General features: G+C 38.4%; 1 protein-coding gene across 4 annotated transcripts in view; it reads right to left on the minus strand.

Moving 5' to 3' along the window:
* The window catches only part of LOC145984132 (proton myo-inositol cotransporter-like), a 326090-nt gene extending 302570 nt beyond the window's left edge, over nt 1–23520 (minus strand). For all 4 annotated transcript variants that reach the window (XR_014441282.1, XM_083117572.1, XM_083117571.1 and 1 more), the window contains exon 1: nt 23255–23520. Coding sequence is in view for 3 of the 4 variants with exons in the window: in XM_083117572.1 (XP_082973698.1) it covers nt 23255–23427 (173 nt within the window). In the remaining variant the exon portion in view is untranslated. The remainder of the gene's footprint in view (nt 1–23254) is intronic.
* Nucleotides 23521–24176: the final 656 nt, after the last annotated feature.

A 24176-nucleotide genomic window follows, 5' to 3' on the forward strand; every position in this document is an offset into this window, starting at 1 on the left:
AAAATAGGTAATTCGAATATAATAATACCTACATAAGAATTTATCCTTTTCACATCATGTGAAGATTGTGTGTGCACGTGCAGCACCTAGAATCAAACAGGTTCAATATGTCTGCAAATATGTACACGTTGCTGACAAATTAGCGTTCTGTACTCTATGGGATTAACATAAATAACACTAATAAATTAGAAAAAAATGCAAAATTGGGCTATTCGTAGTATACGAAATACAGCACACACGACTTCACGAACGAGCAGAAGAACTGCAAAAAAGGGAAGGAGAGTGCTCCTTCCCTTTCCAGGATTGATGTTGGCCATCCAACAGTTTTCTCCAAACAGATGGAAGATGAAATTATGGAGAAACTGATGTATTTGGAAGGGTGAGGATTGAGACTGACACCGAAGGAAGTGCGTGTAGCTGCGTAACGTTGTATGTAGTCAAACAGAGTTATTAAACTAACAGAACATGCAGTTCGTTTTTATTTTGCTCCTGTAGGCCTACGGCATAGAAGAAGTTGCACTTGTAGTATATATTAAATATACTGTTTCTTCACTCAATGTTGATCCAAATTGTACGGCATGGTGATCAGATTTGTAACCAGGCGTCAAGTCAACTTTGCAGCAGGTTTTCGCATATGTAGATCCAAACATGCGCGCAGAATATAGTTCCACTGAGACGGGTTCTATTCCGACACAACAGCATACTTGCAAGAAACCCGTTATTTAATTTGTAAAATACAGACAAAATAATATATCCGTTAGCAGGTATGTACTTGATCGATTGCAATCACTGTGCAGACGAACTAGGATCCGCAGATTCGTCAAATGGAGTTTGTATTGCGCCGAAAAATCGCTGAAGATCAAGAGCGAGTCGAGCAAGACTGAATACGTTGCAGAGCGCGTGGAATCCGTATTACCAGTGTTGCACATCCCACTATTTTAACCCTATGTTCATTGCGATGTGATTGATTAATAATGGTGCTATACAGCGGCGAGAATGGCTGAATCGAGGTCTCCTGTTCAGCGCGCGGCTTCATCCGAAGGGAAAAGCTCTTCAAATCAAGCAAGTTGTTTTAAATGCATAATCCTCCTTAGGACAACATGATCAAAGTAAAACAGGGCGTGAGGTGATTTGCCGTCAATGTGCGCACGAACTGTATCACGGGTGCTGAATGATTTGTGGTTTAAGTTTAGGAAGAGGACGATTGCTTGTTGTTTGAAGACAAAAGAATCTCCGTGGTATTAAAAGATATAGCCGTGATAAGAAACATGTTTATTATTTGGACTAGACGTGCTTTAACTCGGTGGGGGGGGGGGCGTACATTGAATCAAACATTGAAGGACACCACCGTACAAAACCACCGCCAGGGCTGAAGAAACCGACGAGAAAAGAAGAGGGAAGGGGGTGGCTTATTGTTTCGCTCACTGGATGCAATGAAGTCTTTGTTGAAGGCGCATATTTACTGTTCCGTGCAAAGAAAGGGTGATTATCAGCAAGAAATGGACAGAAAATTGAAACCAGAGTAATAGCAGCAGACAATGCACCTGATTGTTACCAATAACAAATCATGCTTTTCTTGATGGTATAACTTGAAGTGCGTGTGTCTTACAGTAACGGATGTATTGCGAACGAAGCAACCAAGTTTTTCATAAATGTATTTCCTTCTAAACCAAAAACAATAATTTGTCATTAAATTCAAGGAGCATATCGTTGTTTATTTTTCTTTTTGCGTGTTCGAAATATACACACATGCTCTCATGTTTAGAAGTTATTTCGCATTTATATTAAGTAATGACACATTTATTAAATAATCTATGCGCAGACTAAACTTTTATGTTTCAGGAAGCAAAAACAAGCAAAAATACATTCCGCTTGACATGCATGCGGGTTTTGATGTGTTGTGCGGTTGGCAATACTGTGGGTTTTCTGTGTCTACGATGTAAGCAGCTCGGCGGTTGAGGCAAGACTGGCACGGAAGATTGTGAGCTCAGTTCTCGCGCGGATTGATACATAAAACCTGCTAAGACCTTAGCTTGACGCTTGGTACAATTCTAACCAAATTCGACCGAAACTTCGTTCTTCTGTCTACAGTAGCAGAACTAAAAATGTCATGTTATGCCAGCGTCTTTAGTAAAAGGTAAGCATTTCATTGGCAAAAAAAACTGTAATTTTGCTGCCTATTTTTCTCAAGATATATATTGAATTGAATTTTTTGTGATCGAAAATGTACCACCTTACCCTATATCGAGTAGATATATTAAAGGTGGTCTTTAGTTTTAAACACGAATGAATTTTAAATAGACAATAATATTAGCACAATCACTTGTCCTACCGCGAAATAACAGAAACGCCGATTCATCTCTCTCCATGTCAATGTTATCTGAACTGATATGATGACATCTGGCATATCGAGCATACAACTGGAACGCACCGAAAACAATAGTTTATTACAATGATATCACAGTAATCTACGCGTTTAAGGAGTAGTATCAGATTGAAAATGATAATGCAAAATTCATTTTTCCCCTTTTGCACATGGCATCAGCATTCAAGCTAAGACACTAACACAAAATATTTTCTCAAAGATTAAGGTTATGATTTATATCTATAAACAGCTTATGGTGTTTGACCCACCTCCGTCCGTCTGCCATGTTCTCCAAATGTGGAAGACCTAAGAATAGACCACACAGATCATGTCGACATGTTGAATTATTTGGCCTTAGGGCCAACTTTATTCATGGGACAAATCCTCTATATCAAGAGTCGTTTACCGCATGGACACCTCGACAATTATTGTTTGAAACTACGATTGTTTACTCCTCCTTGTAGACCCAGAATCCCCACTTTAAAGTTCCCGAATAACAGCGTATTCAGCAGATCCACTTCAGAAAATGAATAAATGCTCTTCGGTATGCTCAATTTCAAAAACTTGCTCATTGGTACAATGAGCACCTTTCAGTAAAATGCAGTTCCAACAATAAGTGTGTGTATAGTGCGCATGTGTGTATAATCCTTAGACTGATAGGCCAACAGGTTTATACAGTCACCAAGCGGTCTGTCATCTCGGGTTGCTGTGCCAAACGTATATTTAATGCAATCATGGTGACTGGTCGCACTGATCAAAACGTATCAACGAACTATTCAGGCCCTGGCAAATTATTTTATTTTCACTATCTGAAATACCGGCTCCTTATGTGTCCGTTACCTTCCCCACCACTCCGCTGTGAATGTGACAATCAGGTGTTCAAAAGGAAATGGAGAGTTCCAGCTGGTAGAGAACAAGCGCTCCTGCCAGTGCCCTGGAGTCTGTGGAGAAGCGCCGCGAATTACGGTAGAGAAGGGGAGAAAGCGAGTGGGCGAAGTAAAGCTGTGCGCTCCGTAGCATTCACGTTGCTCCGTCCATGCAATACCCTTTTTTTTCTCACGCGTTCATTGGTCGAGCCCTCCCGAGTCATCACTTGCGCAGAATACTTGTTTTCGTTATCTTGCTCCACAAACTCCTGGCTAGCAGACGACAGGCCACCTGTTGGCGGCAAATGAACCAGGATAAACCTTCTAGCCTGCATATGTCGGTTAATAATAATAATAATACATCCCGTCTGACTGCCATGCGAGAGACCCGGGTTTGATTCCCGAAGCAGGTGATCTAAGATCGGAATTTTCCCCGCCTTCTCCTCGCATAAAGCGGCTCTGGGCTAATACAGCCTCAAATCACCTTACCTTGGGGCAACCCTGGGGGGTAAAGGTGGCTGGAGCGTGGTGCTGATCACAAAATGGCTGAGACCGAGAATTTGTGGGGCCATACCCGCACATCTCCTAAATGTGCCTTCATGGCACGGTGCTATATGCACGGGGAACTTTACCTTTTTACCTGGGTGCCACGTTACTTTCTCCTCGTGACGTAGGTGTTGTATTTGCTGAGCGTTCTAAATCATAATTCTTATGCTTACGACATTGTCAATTTCATATCCTTCTCAATGGATGCGAATTTTTCAAGAAAAATTATTGTCGATATCAATGCCTCACAATATTACTTGATTTAAAAGTGTCTACCATGTCACAAGCGCAAGAGAGTAACGATGGATTCTGAAAGTTTGAAATAGCTCCATGTGCGTCCAGCTTTGAAATGTAATCTGTGACAGTTAGTTGGATTCAACCTAGGGAGATACACATCGCAAATGCACGAGATGTGAGTGTCAGGAGACTCCGAGAATACCGGCGGAGAAGGAATGAAAAGAACGAATATAAAATACAGAACACGCTTAACGTAATGTTTCGGTTTCTTTCAAAGAGCGCACAAAGCGCCTCGTTTTCTCCGTCAGTTGACAATAATGAACGCGATGGGAAACATGACTGTGAACACTTTTGGTCGGTGGTTGTTGACTTATTGTCTCGATTATTGAGCTTGTCATTTCAAGAGAGTGAATAATACACAATATTGGATCGAAATAGTATTATGAACACTTTTTCAATCGTGTTTCAAGTGCTAAATGCTAAATAGAAAACAACATTCTCTATTTGGATTTAATCACTTTCAGATATTCTGAGCTGCATGCAAGCTCCCATTAGTGTTGACTAAATATAGTGATAAAGTTTTTTTGTATTTAACGGGGAAAATTCAGTTGGAATTTTTTTTAAGCAGTGCGATCCAAGGAATGTCACGCCCAGTAGGTCAGCATGTCTTGTGCTGCATGTAGAAATTCACTTTGGAAAGTGGTTTCATGTTACATAGTAAAACACAAATAATATTTTGGTGAATGCTACAACATGAATCTAGTTTCACTTGTGTGAATGTAAATGTAGCTACAGCAGCAATATATCCAAGCCTTTCCAAAAGTGTCAAAAATGTCTGCGACCTTCTCCGCCGACACAAAGTTTTGAACTAACGCATATGCATAGTGTGGTGTAAAATGAACTTTCCTAGAGCAAATTTCTGGAAAAATTTCCGAAGTACAGTGTACGTATGGTCAGAGACTTATCTTGATTTTTTTTATTCTGGCGGGAGGGCAGGTGAAGGTTATTTTATTTCTTAAAAACGCTCTTGTACAGACATGTATGTGGTGTCGATATACTGTATCATTACCACAGGATACACAGTGCATAAAGTGTTCATAAGCATTACTATCGAGTTCCATACAGTATTCTAATCGAAACTAAGAGTAAAGCAACATTCCAGTCATCTTATCGGAAACAACCTTTGTTTCATGTATCTTATCCACTTCAACTCGACATTAAAGCGAACATTCTCGTTTCAACGATACGAACCTTCGAAGAAAATGGGTATTTTATTCTATATGTGTGCAATCACGTTGCAAAGTCATAGATAATACTATGCAAAGGCATGTAAAAACCTTCTGGCAAAATCGATGAAGTATATCCCTAATGCAAAAGCTTAAAATATGATATGCAATCTATGTATGCATGGTGGCATAGAAGCGATTCAAGACTGATCTGAGGATAAGGGTACGCCGAGCGACTTCGCCTTTGTTGGAATGAAACTTTATTTGAGTTTGAGTTATTCTTTTAAGTCCACTTTATGCAGAAGGCTAATTGGGACTGGACCTACAGTTTAAAGTGGGATCCGAACTACTATGAGCCTCCATCGGGTATCGAACCCGGGGCCCCTTGATTACAAGGCGATAACGTCATCACTGCGCCATTTGGGAGGCCTCAATGAGACTTTATACAGAGCATTTTCGCTTTTCGTATGTTATCCGATCACTGGCAACCCTGTACAATCGCCACGTTTGTCGGCTTTGTAGGGCGACACCCTGCATGTGTATGAATATAAATCGACGCAGCCAAGTTCACCTTAACGTGATGAACGCTACTTTGTTACCCTGTAAGGGTCAACTTAAGTATTGATTTGTGATATCTCTATTGTAGTAGCATGTTGAGTTTAATTAATACATACTCCACTGTATTGCCAATTTACTTATACGCACGACATCCACCTGTAAGCGTCATTTGGGGGAACATGCGTAATCCATTTTATTTTATCTCTCTATCATAATCCATACACGTACACGCAAGGCAGCAGTTGCTTCCATCATGTTGCTGATATCCGTAGCGAAATTTCATCGCGAAAGCATTGCCAATGTACAGTATCTATGTACATACGTTATGAAGATGCCCTTTAGAAAAATATTTCTCTTTTTTAATGTATTATTATGCAACTGAAGAAAACAAAAGAAGATGCTGTAAGCTGTGAACTATATAGCGTTAACCAGTATTGGTTAGATGTGGGGGAAACAAAATTAAACTATAACTGGCCTCAGTTGTATAAAAACAAAGCATATAATTTCTGAGAAGTTACATGTTATTTTGTATAAAAAACTTGTTTCTACGTTATACTGTATTAGCTTGATATCAGCTAGACCTTTGGCTGACGTGTGGGCAGCTCTTTTCGGATTTTCCTCTCCTTTCAAAAAACCGCTTTGAGAAAAATTACATCTGCTTAGAATTTCTTCAAGAGCATTCCCGTGAATCTTCACGTGGTTTGCTTTCGCTATTGTCTACATATTATCAATAGACTTACGTAATCACGAAACTATTGAGAATATCTAGTCAACAGCGAAAGCAAACCACTTGAAAATTTATGTGAATGCTCTAGAAGGTATTCTAAGCAGATTTAATTTTTTTGAATTTTGGAATATCATAGCGATTTTTCGAAATGAGATGGAAAATTCGTCGGTCAAACGTATGTGATAAACAAGTGGTGGAAGAAGTGTCCGTGGCTTCTCTTAATTTTTTAAGTTGACTGTAAAGTAAATCGGGGCAAAAATGAGTATTGTCTTCTAGTTTATGGGATTTTTAACAGGTTGCACTGACGCTGGTGGGAACATTGACGTTTCAGTTCTTGAACGCCCCGTAGTGTAAAACAAAGATAATGAAAACATGTGATTAGACACGTTAGCAATGCTTTTCTTTGCGGATACCCGTACCTTTCAAGCATTTGACTGGATTGACTAAGAAGGGAAGGACGACGCGTTTTACAAATTTTGATGTCTAATAATTTGATTACATCATTAGTACCTGCTTGTTGCGAGTTCCCTCAACTTCCGGTTTTCTACGATAATACATGGGGAGTGGCCAATTATATTGTATATAAAGGGGAAAATCTCGTTGCTACCTATTGTATATAAAGGGGAAAATCTCGTTGCTACCTAGATGTTGCTTGCATATTTAGTTACTGAAGAAGCAATATGAACCTATACACTTTTCAAATTCGACGGAAAGAAAACATTTCATTTAAGAAATACGGTTGTCAGTTGTGCAGCCAACTTGCATATTAAATCACAGATTTCTCGAGTAGAATAATGTATGAAACGATTATTAAGTCACTACAACTGCGAACTCGGATCATTTGAGAGAACCGAGTGAATAATTTGTGTGCAAATATATCAAACGTGAACTAATACTGAGAATCTGAAATAATCAAGGGGCCAAAAATAACGGGTGTGGAGTTTGACTGTAAATAATCACAGGTAAGGGAAGTCTAGAAAGAAGCCATCAAACTGAGATGTTGGTCCCAAGAGGTCCACATTGAAGGGCTCTTGATCAGGCACAAAAAACAGTGAAGTAACAAAACTAGAAATTCAGTATTTAAAGAACTTTACAAATAAATATAAATTAAGCCTCATTCTGGATGAATCTTACGAAAAATGTATTCTTTTTCCTATTGCATGTACCATTGCGCCACACATCTGGGTGTTGCTGATACTCTCTTGTTCTTGCCTCGATTTATAAACATTATCCTTATAACTTTGCCAGTATCATGGATGTTGCATGTAAAATGTAAACTTACCTCCAAGCTTAGTGGGCTTAATAGAAAAATGTATTCCAAAAACTGTTGCAAGTTGTGTAACAGCTGGTTGTATGGGGAACCAACACAAAAATATAAACGGTTTCAACTTACACTGTATACTTATACCGCTCGCAATTCCAACTGGCGGCTGGGAAACAACGAATCTGCGATCAGTTGAATTCTCTTCGACTGACATCGGGCATTTTCGTGTCACAAGGCACCGAAAGTTCCAGACAAGACGAAACAAATTAACGTCGAATACACAGCATGTTGCCAAACGTACTGTAAAACGGGGGGTAGAGAGTTGATCAGCACCGTTATTGGATAAAAGTTGTACAATAGTACATAAAAAGCTCGGAAAATTACCACAAAACACCCAAACACTGTACAAAGAAGCCAATGAAAACAACTGACAAAACAGACGTACGTTTGGCAACGTTGTAACGGGAGAGCGATGTTACCCCTACAGCTCATACTTCGCGACTGAGGTTGTTGACACTCATCGAGACACACACCCCCGAAGACTATTGGTGGACAGATAGAGCTATGTAGCAAAAAGTAAGTCAACCGCCAGTTCGGCTTGCCATCAGTATAGTTGTGTGCCATCAGTAGTCAAATTGTACGTCGCTACTTTCAACTATGATACTTGCAATTTACATCACTTTTCTTTTTTCTCGGAATATAATTGTACTGATGCTGCCTCCGCATTCGCAGGTATTTTTGTCGCAATTTTTGATCATCGCCTTATGTAAAGTCAGATGATTTGACATGATGGATAGCTGCCTACTATTATCTCTGCACATGACTGTACGTACCATAAGATGGTCTTCGTGAACTTAGATTGTGATGCCATTCGCATCCTATTTCTTATCTCCTCATTCATTCTATTTTTATGACACACATTTCTTTGGTTGTCGTTGTTGGGAGCACGTGTGATATATGACTATTATGTCTGCACATGACTGTACGTACCATAAGATGGTCTTCGTGAACTTAGATTGTGATGTCATTCGCATCCTCTTTCTTATCTCCTCATTCATTCTCTTTTTATGACACACATTTCTTTGGTTGTCGTTGTTGGGAGCACGTGTGATATATGGCGCCGTTTATGTTCCTCGTAAGACACGAAGTTGTGACCAGGTATACGGAAGTTGAGTCATTACAGGACTTAACAATCGAAGGTAAAGCAATCATGTTCGTTTCACGCGTCGTAAATCAGCCAGCATGCAGCCGCGACATGCTCTTACACCTCGCCGTGCAGTTGAGAGGCAAAAAAAATAATAATAGCAAGCAACACGCGGTCTAGGACAGAAATCGGCATTCCAAGTGCACAAAGTTTCAAATCCACTTTGTGCTCAAATAGGCTAATTCCGACTGAACTTTGAAGTAGACATGCAGGTAAAATTTAAATGACATGAATGACTTGTTCGAGTTCTTCACATTTACTTCCATCCCTGCACTTTCTTTAAAGCCTACTTTATGCACAGAAAGGCTAATCGGGACTGAACCTACAGTTTAAAGTGGGATTCAAAAAGATCATGTGCCTCCCCAAGGTCTCGAACTCTAAACCCATTAATTACCAGAAGACCACGTTTTTGGAGGTGAACTGATGTAGTGAAGTTTGCTGAAATAACGTAAGGGGAGGAGAAAATTAAGTTAAACACACAGAAAACACCATTGTCTGTCGACCAGTCCATACCCTTAATGTCGAGGAAGCAAACGTGTAAAACTACTATCTTAGCTTAAATATAATTTTGTATGGTGATTAGGGCATATTAAATGAAAATACTGCCTTGGCCCCTCGCTAATTTATCTTTAGCCGTCAGATAACGTATATGTGTGTGAGAGCTCGCGCGTGAGTACTTTATGCTCGAGTATTTTGAACAGGGCACTCCTTTCCTATCACACACAGTTGAACTGTGTGTGATTAAAACACTTTTTTCTGAGATGTGCTGCGCATTATTATCGAGATTCACTAAAATATCGACTATTATCCCAAAAGGAGCGTACCCTGAAACAAACGTAGCAAAAATTTCCAGAATGAATGTCTTTGACTATCACTCTTTCATCCTTATTTGCACCGAAATCCTCCAATAACTAGTTTCTTAGAAATGAGAAATATAAAATGGCATTAAAATAATAAAGGCACGGTACCACGCAGTGATACAGGTTAGAACCGTACATGTTGATTAAAACCATGTAAGTACGAAGACCACATATGAATTTGCACTCGTAAGTCAAAGTAATTCAAAGCCTTTGCCGCTATTGCCGTCTTTATAACCAAGCCGCCTCTACAGCCAGCTCATATTGAGCGTGGCTAATGGTTTTCACACTTAGCTAACAGAAACGTCAAACAGAAGTAATAAAGCAATCAGCATTTACCAGCAGACTTAACGAGCTCACGCGCCAGAATTGCAATAAACCGAGGTGAAGTGCTTTTCAGGAGCTCTTGCTGCAATACCCTTTCCATGACCTTTACAAACTCCGTTCATGGGTGTGCTGCAAACGCGATCTTTGTAGTCTCTGCGTCCCCAGCGAAATATGATAGCTTAGGGCTCTCTCTCGTTGCTTTTTCTGCTACATTATAGAGAAAAAAAAAACACACTGACAGAAGGAAAGTTCAATTGCTAATTATCAACGACAAGGCGCATTCATTGGGCGCTGCTGCTGTGATTGTTGTTATTAACGTCACATTTTATCCTCTACAGGTTAATCACGACAATGAGCACAAATATTCAAATTATTAGACAAATTAGAAGAAAAAAACATTCACACATCCGGTTCCAAAGTGTGTTAAGAAAGCAGTTGAACAAAGAACTTAATTAAATGTGCTTTGTGGTAATGTGCATGTAAACTAATCGAGCAGGAAGATATAAGATATCAAATGCGATGCTTCTCGTAGTTTTGGCAAAATAAAATTACCAATCCACTACTATCTCCTCAGTAAATGGAAAGAACCTGAAGCAAAGATAAATTAAAAATTCTTTCAAAATCAAGAAACCTACCAAATCAGAAGAATGTGCAAGGACCGCCTCATTTCAATCTGTCGGACCTACCTTTGCAAATATGTCAAAGAAAAGGTAGACAAATTGCAACGTGCGAAACGCGTGATGAAATTGCGCAAACTCATTCAAAATTCAAGCCCTGGCCTAAAATTCAGTACTAAGTAGAGGCTGAAATAATAATTATTGTACTGCTTTACTTTATATTTTTCTTCCTTGCTCAGTTTTCCTGCCAGTTTCCGCTAATGATGAGGATAAATGATTACTTGATGAATGATACTCGCAAAGACACCCATGCCGGGAATAGAACCGAAACATTTGGTGGCGAATTAGTGAATCGACCACTAAACGAGCTAGATCACCGGGCAGCTTACTATAAATTTAATGATGATGTAAGTGTTGAAATACCAACAGAATGAGATGAGAATAAACGTTAGAAACTTTGCACATTCAAGAATGTGTGTGTTTCCATTCTAATACACCAGTTTGTCGCACGATCAGGAATTGAACCAAAGCCCAGAAACTGTGCAGCATTTGAAAATGACATCACATACCAAAGCTGGGCAATACAGGATATTTTTCAATGAATCACTATATTTAAATTACATTATACATATCGAAAACAAAATATACACCTCCTCGGTGGCAGAACACGCTGATTGGTCGACTCGCGATCTCGTTATCGACAGCGCTTGAAGTAAAAAATGTTAGCTGGGGGGAATGGTAAACCATTGGAGGTGCTCCTATGGGTTAACATGGTGACAATGAGTCAGCTGGGAGGAATGTTTGGAAAAAAAAAAATAGCTTGGGGGGCGGGGGATACCATCCACCTCATACCCCGTGACTTCGAGCACTGGCTATCGAAGATTCTGGCGTTTAATTGATAATTCTGACGGGTAAATGAGTGTTCCTCAGTCAGTGCCCGTTCTTCGGTTTCACATAAACATCATTCCTCTTCACAGCCGCGTTTGTGCACACACACAATTCAGTGGTGCTATCTGTCACTGCTGTGAGCGAGAATAGGTAATCTCAGGTGGGAAATTTTTTCAACAATTTCTCTGCATAAAGAGGCTGTGGGGTGCTCCCAGTCTCTAATGAATGTACATCTGGGGCAACCTCAGGGAAAAGAGTAAAGTCCGCCAGAGTGTAATGCTGATCACCCCCCCCCCCTCTATTATGGCAGAGATCGAGAATATATGGAACCCCACATCCACTCCCCATATGAACTGCGCAATACACAGGGGATAGCTTTACTTTTTCCCAGTTACTGTTCAGGTAATATTGAAGCCAATTAAACAAATTTATCTCCACTATGGCAAACTCGCCGGCCTTCGTTGTGGAGTAGTCAGTGTAATACGCTACGAAGCCAGAGGTCTCACGTTCGAACCCTCATCAGGCATGGAAATATCGCTGTTTTCGTCCCGTCAATAATTCACCATCCTTTATTATCGTCGAGATAAAACCCCAATTGGTAGAAAAGCGACGTAAAATAACGAAATGGTCACAATGCAGTGAGAAACTGCAAATAAACAATACTGTATGGGACACAGCTCGCAATAAGTCTTTTTTTTTTATATATACCTAAGTAAACCCATACTGTTGCTCGCCTAGCGAGGTTGCATCCCCACATATTTTAATTAGCTACACCAATGTGGACTGTCTGTCTGCACTTCCTCATCTAAAAAGGCTGTCGGAACATCTGGTGACACTATTGATATCTTGGTCTGAGATTATCTCACAGCTATCCATGGACGATAGAGTTTATTACATCCACTGACTGTATGGCGACGAGCCAAGGAGTACACTGCGAGTGTATGTACTTTGAAAGGCCTCCTCAGAGTAAAGAACTGATCCTTGTTTCGAGACCATGACGTCTATTCATCTCTCATCACAATGATCTCAAAATAGTACCAGAACTTGTTGAACAGCATCTGAACTCGATTCTTTCAGTAAACATGAGTGTCTCGGTCACGAACATTATGGTTCGTATTGGAGTTTTCGGCGGGCTTTGCATTTGTTTTCAATCTTACAAAGAAAATTAAAAGGAATTGAGAAACAAACATACTACGTTCAAGAAATTATTTTTGACATAGTATCTGTATTTTCTTATTTTCCGTCGATTTTCTGCTACACCTATATAACTGCGGTGGTGATGAATGGTGATTAGGTGAAACTGATAAGTCCATGCCGAGATCAGGACTCGCTTGATTGATTTGCTTTATTTTACTCCGCTTTTGTGCCAATCAGGACTCGAATCCAGGAAATTCGATGGCGAGAGTATTGAGTATATTGAGTACCCTACGAGTACGGCCATTGAAGCGGCACTTTAAGCACCGCATCACTTTTATTACTTTCTTGTATGACATAGACGCATGCAGGGTGAATAAAATCATGATTTGATTTAAATCGGATTTTTAAAAATTTTAATAGATTTTTTTTATTAAAAAAACAAGCTTAAAATTGCTTGTATGGTTTCTGGTACCATACACATAGATATGTTGTTTTTTCATAAAAGGTTTATCTGGTAAACGTCCCTGCAAAGTATTTGTACAGTTTGATTAAAACAACAAATAAAATATTATATGTAAATATACATTTTTCTGTTTCTGGTACTGTATATATGAACCTCCCATGGAAATGTTTGTTGAGTGTTAATGAAACTATAATAATTTCAGTTAACTTTTCTTCTTGTGAAAATTTAACATTCTGAATGTACTATATAATTGTAACTTAAATTATGTTTTTATAGACTTTGTAGCTGAATTCTGGTATTTTTTAAGAGATTAATGATAATGGCACTATTTACGGTTTAACATTATTAGTATGTTGTATATTATACACAAAATGTTTGCTATTTTTGCATATAAAAATTACTGAATTTCAAATGAAGATAAATTTAAGTATCTCTACACAGTTTACATATTACATTTCCTTTCGTATGAGCTTCACCTCATCAGTACATATATTTTGTTTCCTTACTTTTCCTTTCTTAGAGCCTAATAAATACCATTTACGATATTAATGAACTTCCACCAAAAGTGATTCTGATATCCACAAAATTCTTATGTACATTATTCTATAAATTATTTCTTTAAAGTGATTTAAATCAGTGATTTTTTTAAAAAAAAATCCCCTGATTTAAATCGATCCACCTTGGACGCATGTAAACAGAAAAAGGTTTTCGTGTATTCCATCCTTTACATATATTTTTCAGCTATGTATGTTCATTTCTCTTATGGGCGGTCACACACACACACACACACACACACACACACACATGAGCTTCATATTGAGCTGCGTGGTCTAAACGTGAGCTATGAAAATAGTTCTGAGACCTATGAAAATAGTTCTATGCCATAGAAAATAGCTGGCGACCCAGTTTTTGAAGAGCGTTTGATCTGAGCTTACCTCAACAGCAATTAATATGGTTGGACACTGAACTACGAAAGTGAGAAAACTATAGTGGCGTAAGTTAAAGGTACTATCCCACGATTTCCTCAATTAATTTTTTTTTTTAACCTTACATTTACACGGTAGCATTTCGACATCTATCCGTCTGTAACAGAAGAAATAAACTCTACCCATGTCTGCAATAAGAATATATAAAAGTACTTGACATCATTTTATTGCTTCCAAAGTTTAAATAGTTAAGCAAAGCAATTGTAAATCATGTGATGTCCATCGCAATTTTAGTCCGCAACAATCAAGCAAAGTATTCATTAGAATTGTATTTAATATTAATTACCCGTAACTCTAAAGCAATTGTAAACCAGAGTCCTGGATAGAGCATGCGTGAAAAAAAATTTATTTGTAGAAGTTGATAAATTACTGTTGATTGATTGATTTGCTTCATTTTACTTTGCTTTTTGTGCCACTTTTGGCTTGGAGATGAGTGATAATCTGATTAAATTGATGAATGGACACTCACACACATCCATGCCCAGGCCGGGATTCGAACCCGGGACCCCTGGCGTCGTAGAGCGATGTGCTAACCACTCCGCTTCGGGGGTCGGCGATAAATTACTCTTGAAAAATGCTTACATCGGACGCACAGGCTGTTCGATTCTGACACTCAAAGTAATATTTTAATACAATCACTCATCCAGGCCCAATAAATGCACAGACAAGACTTGTAGAAGATCCAATGTGTGCACGGCAGCGTCCAAGCATGTCACTCTCCACCCAAAGACGATAGCTCGTTAAGATAATCGCAACGATGATAATGAACGATAAACAGTGTAACAGAGGACAAGGAACACATGTCTTACCCGAGATTCGAACCCAGAACCCTTGGACTAGCAGGTTGCTGCCTTAACCACCAGACATCGAAGGCTGTGTAGGATTTTGCTGATAGACATGGGTACACGTGATTTCATGTTAACTAATATCACTTAACAAATGGCGAATACATTTGTGCTGTAATGAGAACGGTGTCCATATTTACAAACATTTAATGTGTTAATTTCTTTTAAAAAATCTACTGCAGGCACAAACGACGCTGATGCTAACGTATGAATCTCTTGAACTGACATGAGACGACGCCGAGAGTTGTTTCTGCGCTCAGTAGAAAGGGGGTGATGGCAGCAGCACAAACGCATGGACTTATTTTCATCTTGAACAGCAGCCAAGATTCTATCCTGCCTGCTCAAGGTGCAATTTTATTTTGCTATCTCCACATTTTGTGGTTTGAGAGTAATCCACTGATCGAGTTCAAGCAACGTAACCGAAAAATTGGTACGGTTTAATTCTGTAACCACCCTTCCAGGCTGAGGTATTTCCACGATTCCTCCGGTGAATACTGAAGTGGTATCTTTAAAGAGGGCCACAGGGGCTTCCCTCCACATCCTTACCTCACTCCCTCCCATGTCGTGCGACGATAATTACATCAATCAAACAAGCACAAGCAAGAATTAAGTAACTCAACATATATTCATAATAACTAGAATCTGAATATCGATTGCCTTCTCTATTGTGTTTCAATGTATTAGATATTTCATTTACTTCATCTACAAAAGTAATAATTATTCATATACTTCTTACGATTAATCTAAAAGTTAGAAGAGCAAAGTTACAGTAAATTTAAAAGTTCAATAATAATAATAATAATAATAATAATAATGAAAATTACTTTGCTTAACTCAAGTGTGTTTTTTATTACATGTTCCCCTCCAGAACTTTATAAACATCTGTCTATTCTTGCCCCCTTCCAAAAAAAAATTGAAGCTAGTGACCTCATGACCATAAGGATTAATATTTTATAGAATACATGCACAGGAAGGGGGGGAGAGAAATAATAAGCTGAAACAGAGAATACTAAATTAAATAAAAGAAGTGAGACAGGGACAGAAAACAAAATAAGAGAAAAGCCTAGAAAAATATATATTAGAGACGGGGGGGAGAGAGAGAGTAAGTAAAAAAAAATACTGAACACAGAGGTAAAAGCCCAAAAAGTAGAAAGAAACATACAATAAAAAGTAAAGGGGAAAGAGATAAGAGAATGTGTAACATCAAATGAGATTCCAATCACTGTACAATGTGTCTCCACATTGCAGTAGTCCCACCATTGAACGTGGAACTTCTTGATTGAAAGGCAACAGCATTATCACTAAACTATAAGGGATAATCTACATATAAAAGATGAGGCAGGAGGAATAAGTAGCAACTTTTTCTTAATCCATGGAGTGATGTTTCCATTTTATTTTGTCCCCCCATCCTGCATCACCATCAAGAGCGAATAATCAATAAAATGAACATTATCATGCACTCAATAGTTAATTCATTCTTCATTGGAGTGAGGACACTCCAACAGGAAGAGGAAAATAAATGTGCACTAGAGATAAATCATCAATTGTAGTTTACAGGGAGGTGGCAGTAAAGGAGCCATTGCTGGGGGGAAATTGCTTCAAAAAGGGACACGAAATGACCAAATGAGATTTAAAATATAGTAAAAATACAAAAATATATTTAACTATCTGACATATCTTTGCTAAAAGTTAAAAGATATGTGTATAGAGGGGGAGTGGAAGGTCCCCATGCTTTTAGCCCCGAGCCTCAACATATATCAATCTGGACCTGCTTAGATCAATGAAAATTAATTTCCTGTAGATAAGTTACAATTTGCTTTTAATCAAGACTGCACCACACACACAAACTCTTCTGTATTAAACAGAGCAACATTATGTTTCTGAATATTCACCTTAGCAAATGTGCATAAGCATGTTATAATGCAGATGTGCTACATAATGATGCACTATGTACAACACAAGAACATCAAAAGAATAGGCATGTAGAATAAAAGAATTATTGTTGTAGTTGTTTTAAAAGTGCACTTTATGCACAGATAGGCTAATTGGGACTAGACCTATGGTTTAAAGTGGGTCCATAACCACTGTGCTATGTGCCTCCACTGGGTTTCAACCCCGGGACCCCTTTAGAATAAACAAGCAGGAGATTTTTTTTTCCTCTCAGATCATGTCCACAGTGTATATACTTTACTCAGGGTCACCTGTCACAATGGTAGCCCTGATAGTAACAAACACCAATTGGAAATACTTTCCATTTTTCTACTGCCCCCAACCCCTGCCCCAAGCAAAAACAAATCAATGAGCACCGCGCACTGCAATTAGTTCTATTTATGGTGCATGAAAATAATGGAGCAAAAACAAGGGAGCACCCACTCCATGCCAGGACTCAAACTCACAACTGATGCAGCAAGATCAAGAGTCAACTACTCGATGTGGTTTGCCACCAAGGCAACTTTTTAACATCTTAACCTAGGTATCCTCAATTGTTTTGTGCTAATGTCAATACCTTGTAATTAAGGTTTGACACCTTGGTGGAGGCACAGAGTGGTTCAGATTTCACTTCAAACTGTAGGTCCAGTCCAGATTAGTATATCTGTGCATAAAATGGACTTAAAACTCAAGTTCATCAAACTCAACATCTTAAAACACTCTAAGCACACAGGACATGCTTTGTGTTTTTATAAGTATACAATTGCACAGCGTAACTGGCATATGCTCACTGACCAGTACCAGTATTTGTGATTGAGAGTTGCCAGAGTACAAATATGAACCAAGGTACACAATAATATTAGTGGCTCAAAATGACATTATTAGCAGCATCAACCTGTGACAATTATTATGATAATTGCAGTGATGAGAATGAGTAGTGATTAGATGTAATGGATATGGAGACAAACAAAAATGAACTCCCATATGATGGATGGGATTTGCACACAGAGCCACTAAAATTAATTACTCAATGCACTCGGCCACCAAAATTTGCATTACAAGCATGGCAGTATTTTACCATGACATTACCATTGCTGTTTATTATGAATTAGAATGGGCAGTTTTGACAGACAAATATAACAGAAGTAAGATACCTATGTATGTAACTAATAGTGACATCATGCATCAATAACAAAACTTGGGTTAACATAGCTACTGTGGCTCAAGTTCAATCTTTGATTGGAACACAATACATGTGTTCTGCATTTCTACTATGAAAGATTCTCTCAAAGTGGAATAATTTATGTTATTGGCCTCTGTATCCACAGAATGTAACTTATATCGTAGGAAATACATGTTAGCATGCTAACTAGCATATCATGCATATTGCATGTTCAGATCAATGGTTCATGTAAAGGGAAAAGCATGAATGTTACATAAACTTTCTTTCTGCTTTTTTATGTTCATTGTAATAATGAGAATTACATGGGCTAGTTCCAATGATGAGGATAAGAGAAATAACAATGAAACACAGTGATTTATCCATGCCTGTCGAGGGTTCAAAACTATGATATCTGGCTTTGTAGCATATTACACTGATGACTCCGCAATAAAATAAAAATAAATAAAATACAAAGCACATTGCAAATTTCCACTACTTTTCGGACATTCCATTTTTTTCAGTACTAAAAGACAATGGTAACCACAAAATGTCATCTCCTTTTTGAAAAAAAGAAATCTAATAATAGGTATGGTTGTAGACAATGTTGTCAGCTACAAAATTTCAGTGCAACAAACATTAATATTTTAAAAAAAAGTCAGGATAGTATTTTTACGAAGGGATGTGGAGGAATTCGCCTCCTTTAGACACCGTACACCCCCTCTGGTTTCAAATTTAGCTCTACTGTGGAATATGATTTGTACCGGGTGTTTTATAAATACTTGGTGGGTTACAAAAATTTATTGCAAGTAAACTATTGAATGAGAAACTCAAGCAGTTTTTATTTACACCTACAAATGGTCGATGTGTGCACCATGGGTGACACAGCATGCATCAACACGATAGTCTACTTCTTGCCACACTCGCATCAACATGGGCCTGCCGATAGCATCAAAATGCTGCAATGATATGCTTGCTTAGGGCTGCGATATCACATGGCATCGCTTAGACGAATACCCTGTGTGTGATGAAACCCCACAAAAAGAAGTCACACAGTGTAAGGTAAGGTGATCTTGGTGATCAGAACATTGCACAAAACACTGAGTGATTTGGCTGATTTGAGTGTCACCTGGCGGCAGGGATGTGAACTCTAAGCTTAACAAAATATACATGCACAAACTGATTGCGTTCCTCGATTGTTCTGGACTGGTTTCATTAATGTACGTTCAATAGTTAACTTGCAATAAATATTTGTAACCAATCAATTATTTATGAAACACCCGGTATAATCAGTGCTTTTTATTCTTGCAGTGCACAATGGTATACCAAACTAGTACCATATTTCTGTGTGAATACACCACAGTATTTTGCCCGATGGCACAGTGGTAGCGTCACCACCTTGTACTCAAGGGGTCCCGGGTTCGTTACCCGGTGGAGGCTCATAGTGGTTCAGATTCCACTTTAAACTGTAGGTCCAGTCCCAATTAGCCTTACTGTGCATAAAGTGGACTTAACACCAAATCAATCAATAAATCAAAACCACAGTATTTTGTAGCAGTGGTTATTGTAACTTTCACATCAATATTGCATGTGTCACCATAGAAAACTGACGGTACTAGTTTACTATCCTTCGGACAGATTTCTTCATTTCTACAGAAGAAACTACTTACCGTAATAAGTTCCTGTAGTATTGTCTAACATCTGGAAGGTGTTTTGTGTGATGTGGGAATGTTTCATAGCGGAAATTCAACCATTGACGCATAGCCCCACGAACCATTTATACATAGCCCCATGAACCATTTCCAGTAAGGTTAGGTTAGGTAGGGTCACAATAGTTATCAGGTGTTGAAAGCATTTAGGAACGTTATTTTAATGTTAAGAGCACTATAACCAACCCGCCTAACCTAACAACAGAAGCATTAGTGACGGAATATGCCTTCAAACCCCATGCACGTCCGCAACCAAGATGACAAGATGATTGATTGTGATCAATTGATCACCATTTAGGTTATTTTGCACCTGCCATGTTATACGAAGCCCAGCCCCTTACTATAAATATATAAAAAAAAAGAATTTAATTCTAATTCTAAAATATTCTTACCTGGGTTAAAAGCTAAGGCTGTAAAGGGGTACTTAGCACATATAAGGACAAAACACAGGACAACACACACCCAGTCCTACAGAGGATTATACTGGCTGTAGGTCCATATGCCTGAGACTCGTTGGCCTGCAAAGAGCAGAAGTGAGGTTGACATTTGGGTGCCTTACCAGAAGGTCACCCCTTACACACTAGTAATCAAAGAATCATATAGGAGTGTATGGAAGGTAAAAATTGCTTCCCAGACAAGGCTTAGTAAGTAATCACTAAGACTGAAGTACATGTTAACAGGCATAAATACAAATCGAGCCATGTAAAAAATTCCCACGTATGACGACTAATTCGGAATTAAACAATCGGAACCTAGGGGAAAAAAGCACCACGTATGCATTGAAAATGGTTATGTTAGTTGTGTTATGTAACAACTCTTCGGAAGTATTCCATGAGTAAAGAGCAAATCGGTACTAGTTTACTATCCTTCGGACAGATTTCTACAGAAGAAACTACTTACCGTAATAAGTTCCTGTAGTATTGTCTAACATCTGGAAGGTGTTTTGTGTGATGTGGGAATGTTTCATAGCGGAAATTCAACCATTGATGCATAGCCCCACGAACCATTTCCGGTAAGGTTAGGTTAGGTTAGGTAGGGTCACAATAAGTTACAATAGTTAATGAAAAACTAAATATGCTGACCAAGGCAGTAATTTATTTTATTAAAAACATAAACTAAACGAAACGTAATGAGAGAAATGCAATATTTAAACACACAAGAGAAACAGGACATGACATAGAGTGGGATGAGGCTAAGCAGATAGGAAGGGAGAAGAGAAAGCTAGTGAGAAAATGGAAGGAAGCCAAGGAAATAGAGAAGAAAGGTGAAGAAGACATAATGAACTGGAATGGGGGACTGAAGTTAAACAAAGAATGGAAGAAGGTGTTAGAAAGAGTGGAAAGGACAAGAGAGAAAGAGGAGAGGGGAGAAAAATGAAGGAAAAAGAGCGTGAGATATTCTATATGAATATCTCTTCACATTCTATATGAAAGTAATTATGTTTAGCCTTTTAGGTGAAAGTACAGTTTGGAAAGTGAAAGCCACCTGCTAGAAAGTTCCTAACAACTTTCTAATAGTCTGGAGGGAGTAATGTTTGTGTGTATATATAATGCCCTTTTTGTGTATCTTGTTACTTTTGTACTTGATACAGAGTCTGATGAAGACCTTGCTAGAAGGTTGAAACATTACGTTTAGTTTATGTTTTTAATAAAATAAATTACTGCCTTGGTCAGCATATTTAGTTTTTCATAATCATGGAAACAAGGCTTAATGGTGTTACAATAGTTAAAAATTGGTTTAAAAAAAATATGCGTAGCAGCCCCACACACCATTCTCGCATAGCCCCACACACCATTCTTGCATAGCCCCACAAACCATTTGCGGAAACGTACATTCTTCAGTTAAAAAAACAAAATTGATCAAAAAACGTGAATACACGTTAAAAAATGATCCGCGAAGCAGATAGGTAAGTACAAATGTCAAAAATTGACGAAACTCAGAAGTTATAGGTGTCCGAAGGATAGTAAACATTTACCAGCAAATCAAAGTTGTTCTTTTTTTTTTACAACAAATTTAAAAACCACCCATAATCCCATTATACATGCTTAAAACAACAAAACTATTGCCACGGTAACAATAATTTTTGTGTTACAGAAAGCAACCCTCAATCTCCATCATGATGATCCATAGCACTAGCTACTCCAAGACAACCTACAAAGTGCATTATGGTCCTCACTCTGATAATGGCATAACTGAAATTCAAATAATAAAATGGAGTGCCAACAGTAACTTATAACTATTTTCGATTTGTGCAAACACACAGATCATGGTAAAATTACATTGAGAAGATGAGATCATATGAACATATTAAGTTCTGCACTGTTGACTAATACAAAGTATCGCATAGACGTAATATTGAACTTTAAACATGTTTAAATTATTTTGGGCAATAAATTACATTTTCCCATGGCGAATATAGATGCAAGTGGCAATGATTTCATCGCTGTAACAAATTAGTGAATGTTGCGATGTATAAATTATATTATTCTCGGGACTCACCGAACGGTTTTTACGATTAGTCCAACACTGAAGACTAAATAGCTACACAAAGATGAATAATTTCTGTAAACTCGTGTTATGTCAGGTTTGCAGCTAACTTCAACACTACTCAGGTTAAAAAAATTGGGTTCAATATACCCAACAAAAATATTTATATTTTCACAACAGAAGAAACTCTGTGATGTCATACGCTACTGGACAAATATTACGATTCTTCATTTCATATAATACAACACTGGGTTAAACTAGTTGATTAATCTATACTCCTACTTGTATGCATACACAACGAACGTAAAGCAACAATCTTATCATTCTGGAAGCTTTTGGAAATCGCTATGCCACAGAGAATAGCAGGTAGGACATACAGCTTTCTTGCTCTACACTCTCACACACACTAGTTTCTCGCTGCTCCCGGTTACTCTTTTACGAGAAAACTCAATTCCGCCAAGAAAACTTGACACATGATTACGAGTAACACCAACACAAGGGTACGAGAGGTGGGAAAATAAAATTTAAAAAGTAAAATGATTTAAAACGCCGATTGAAACAACCATTATACATACATTTCGAACTTATTAAATATTGAAGAGAGATATAAGCATGCGCCTACCAGTTGTTTTGCTACCTCCGATAGGATAAATGCTATTTTCTTAAATCAATTAGGAGCTAGGTGTGTATTTTAGTTATGAGAACTTCGTTTCATAGATGCCTTGCTAACAATCCCTCGCTGATCCGTCTTAACATATGGGAGAAGACTGTGTTGAAAAGTGCATCAGATTTAGAATTATTAAAATGTCATTTTCAAGATTCTTAATATGCTAATAAAATTCATTTCTCGTACTTACCGGACAAGAAGCATAGCTCCAGATACGACTCCTGTATCATATCCAAATAAGAAACCACCGATCGCACTAAGGAGAGTGAGAACGTAAACGAAAGCAGGTTGCTTCCCTGTCTTCTTTTCAACGGCATCGTCGAACGGAGGTTTAGTTGTGTCAGTTGAATCGTACTGTGTCATGATTATTAAACCGCGAAATATTTACCACACTTCAACTGACCGGTCTTTACACGGACACTGGTATTAATGGTATTGCTTCGCGACTACGCGCTCCTGCCATTCTTGTTGTTGTTATGATAACACGATCGAGTCGAGAATCGAAAATGTTCACGGTCGATCTATGTCGACACAAGGTCTCGATTCGTTCAAGCAGAGTTGCCAGCATTACGATATTTTTTTGTATCGTAGAATTTGTGGTCCCTCAGGCAGCTGCAGTGACAGGGCTGTTCATTGTCAAACTTTTCCGGTTGCGGCGCCACAATGATGTATATAAGGCTATATATATCATTGCGGCGCCACCCCCGTTGTGCCCCACCCTAAACAATTTCGTTCGTCATTTGGTTACCCTAAGCTTTACATTGGAACGAGATAGGATATCTATTCAAAGGTTTTTCAACAAAGGTAAAAATTTCTCGTGTAAATCGATAATAAAGATGAGTTTAGTAAAACCAGAGCGTATAGAAGAGAAAGTGTGTGCACTTCGTTTTCTTCCCGTAAGCCAAGTGAATAGAGCTGTGCCCCACCGAAACACTGGCAGCACCTTCGCTTGCGATGAGCGTCTTCTGCTTGCAGTGCGGCCGCGCTTTGTGTAGAGCGTTGTGTTTTGTTGTGCTAGAATAACATTGTGTACTTTTATTAATGACAACGTTGTTACGTTATAAAGTTTAGTGTCGTTAGATTTGTGAGTGATCCGTTGTGACTAGTTTGTG

This window comes from Lepisma saccharinum, chromosome 2, assembly GCF_977018435.1.
Source record: "Lepisma saccharinum chromosome 2, izLepSacc3.1, whole genome shotgun sequence".
Lineage (NCBI taxonomy): Eukaryota > Metazoa > Arthropoda > Insecta > Zygentoma > Lepismatidae > Lepisma > Lepisma saccharinum.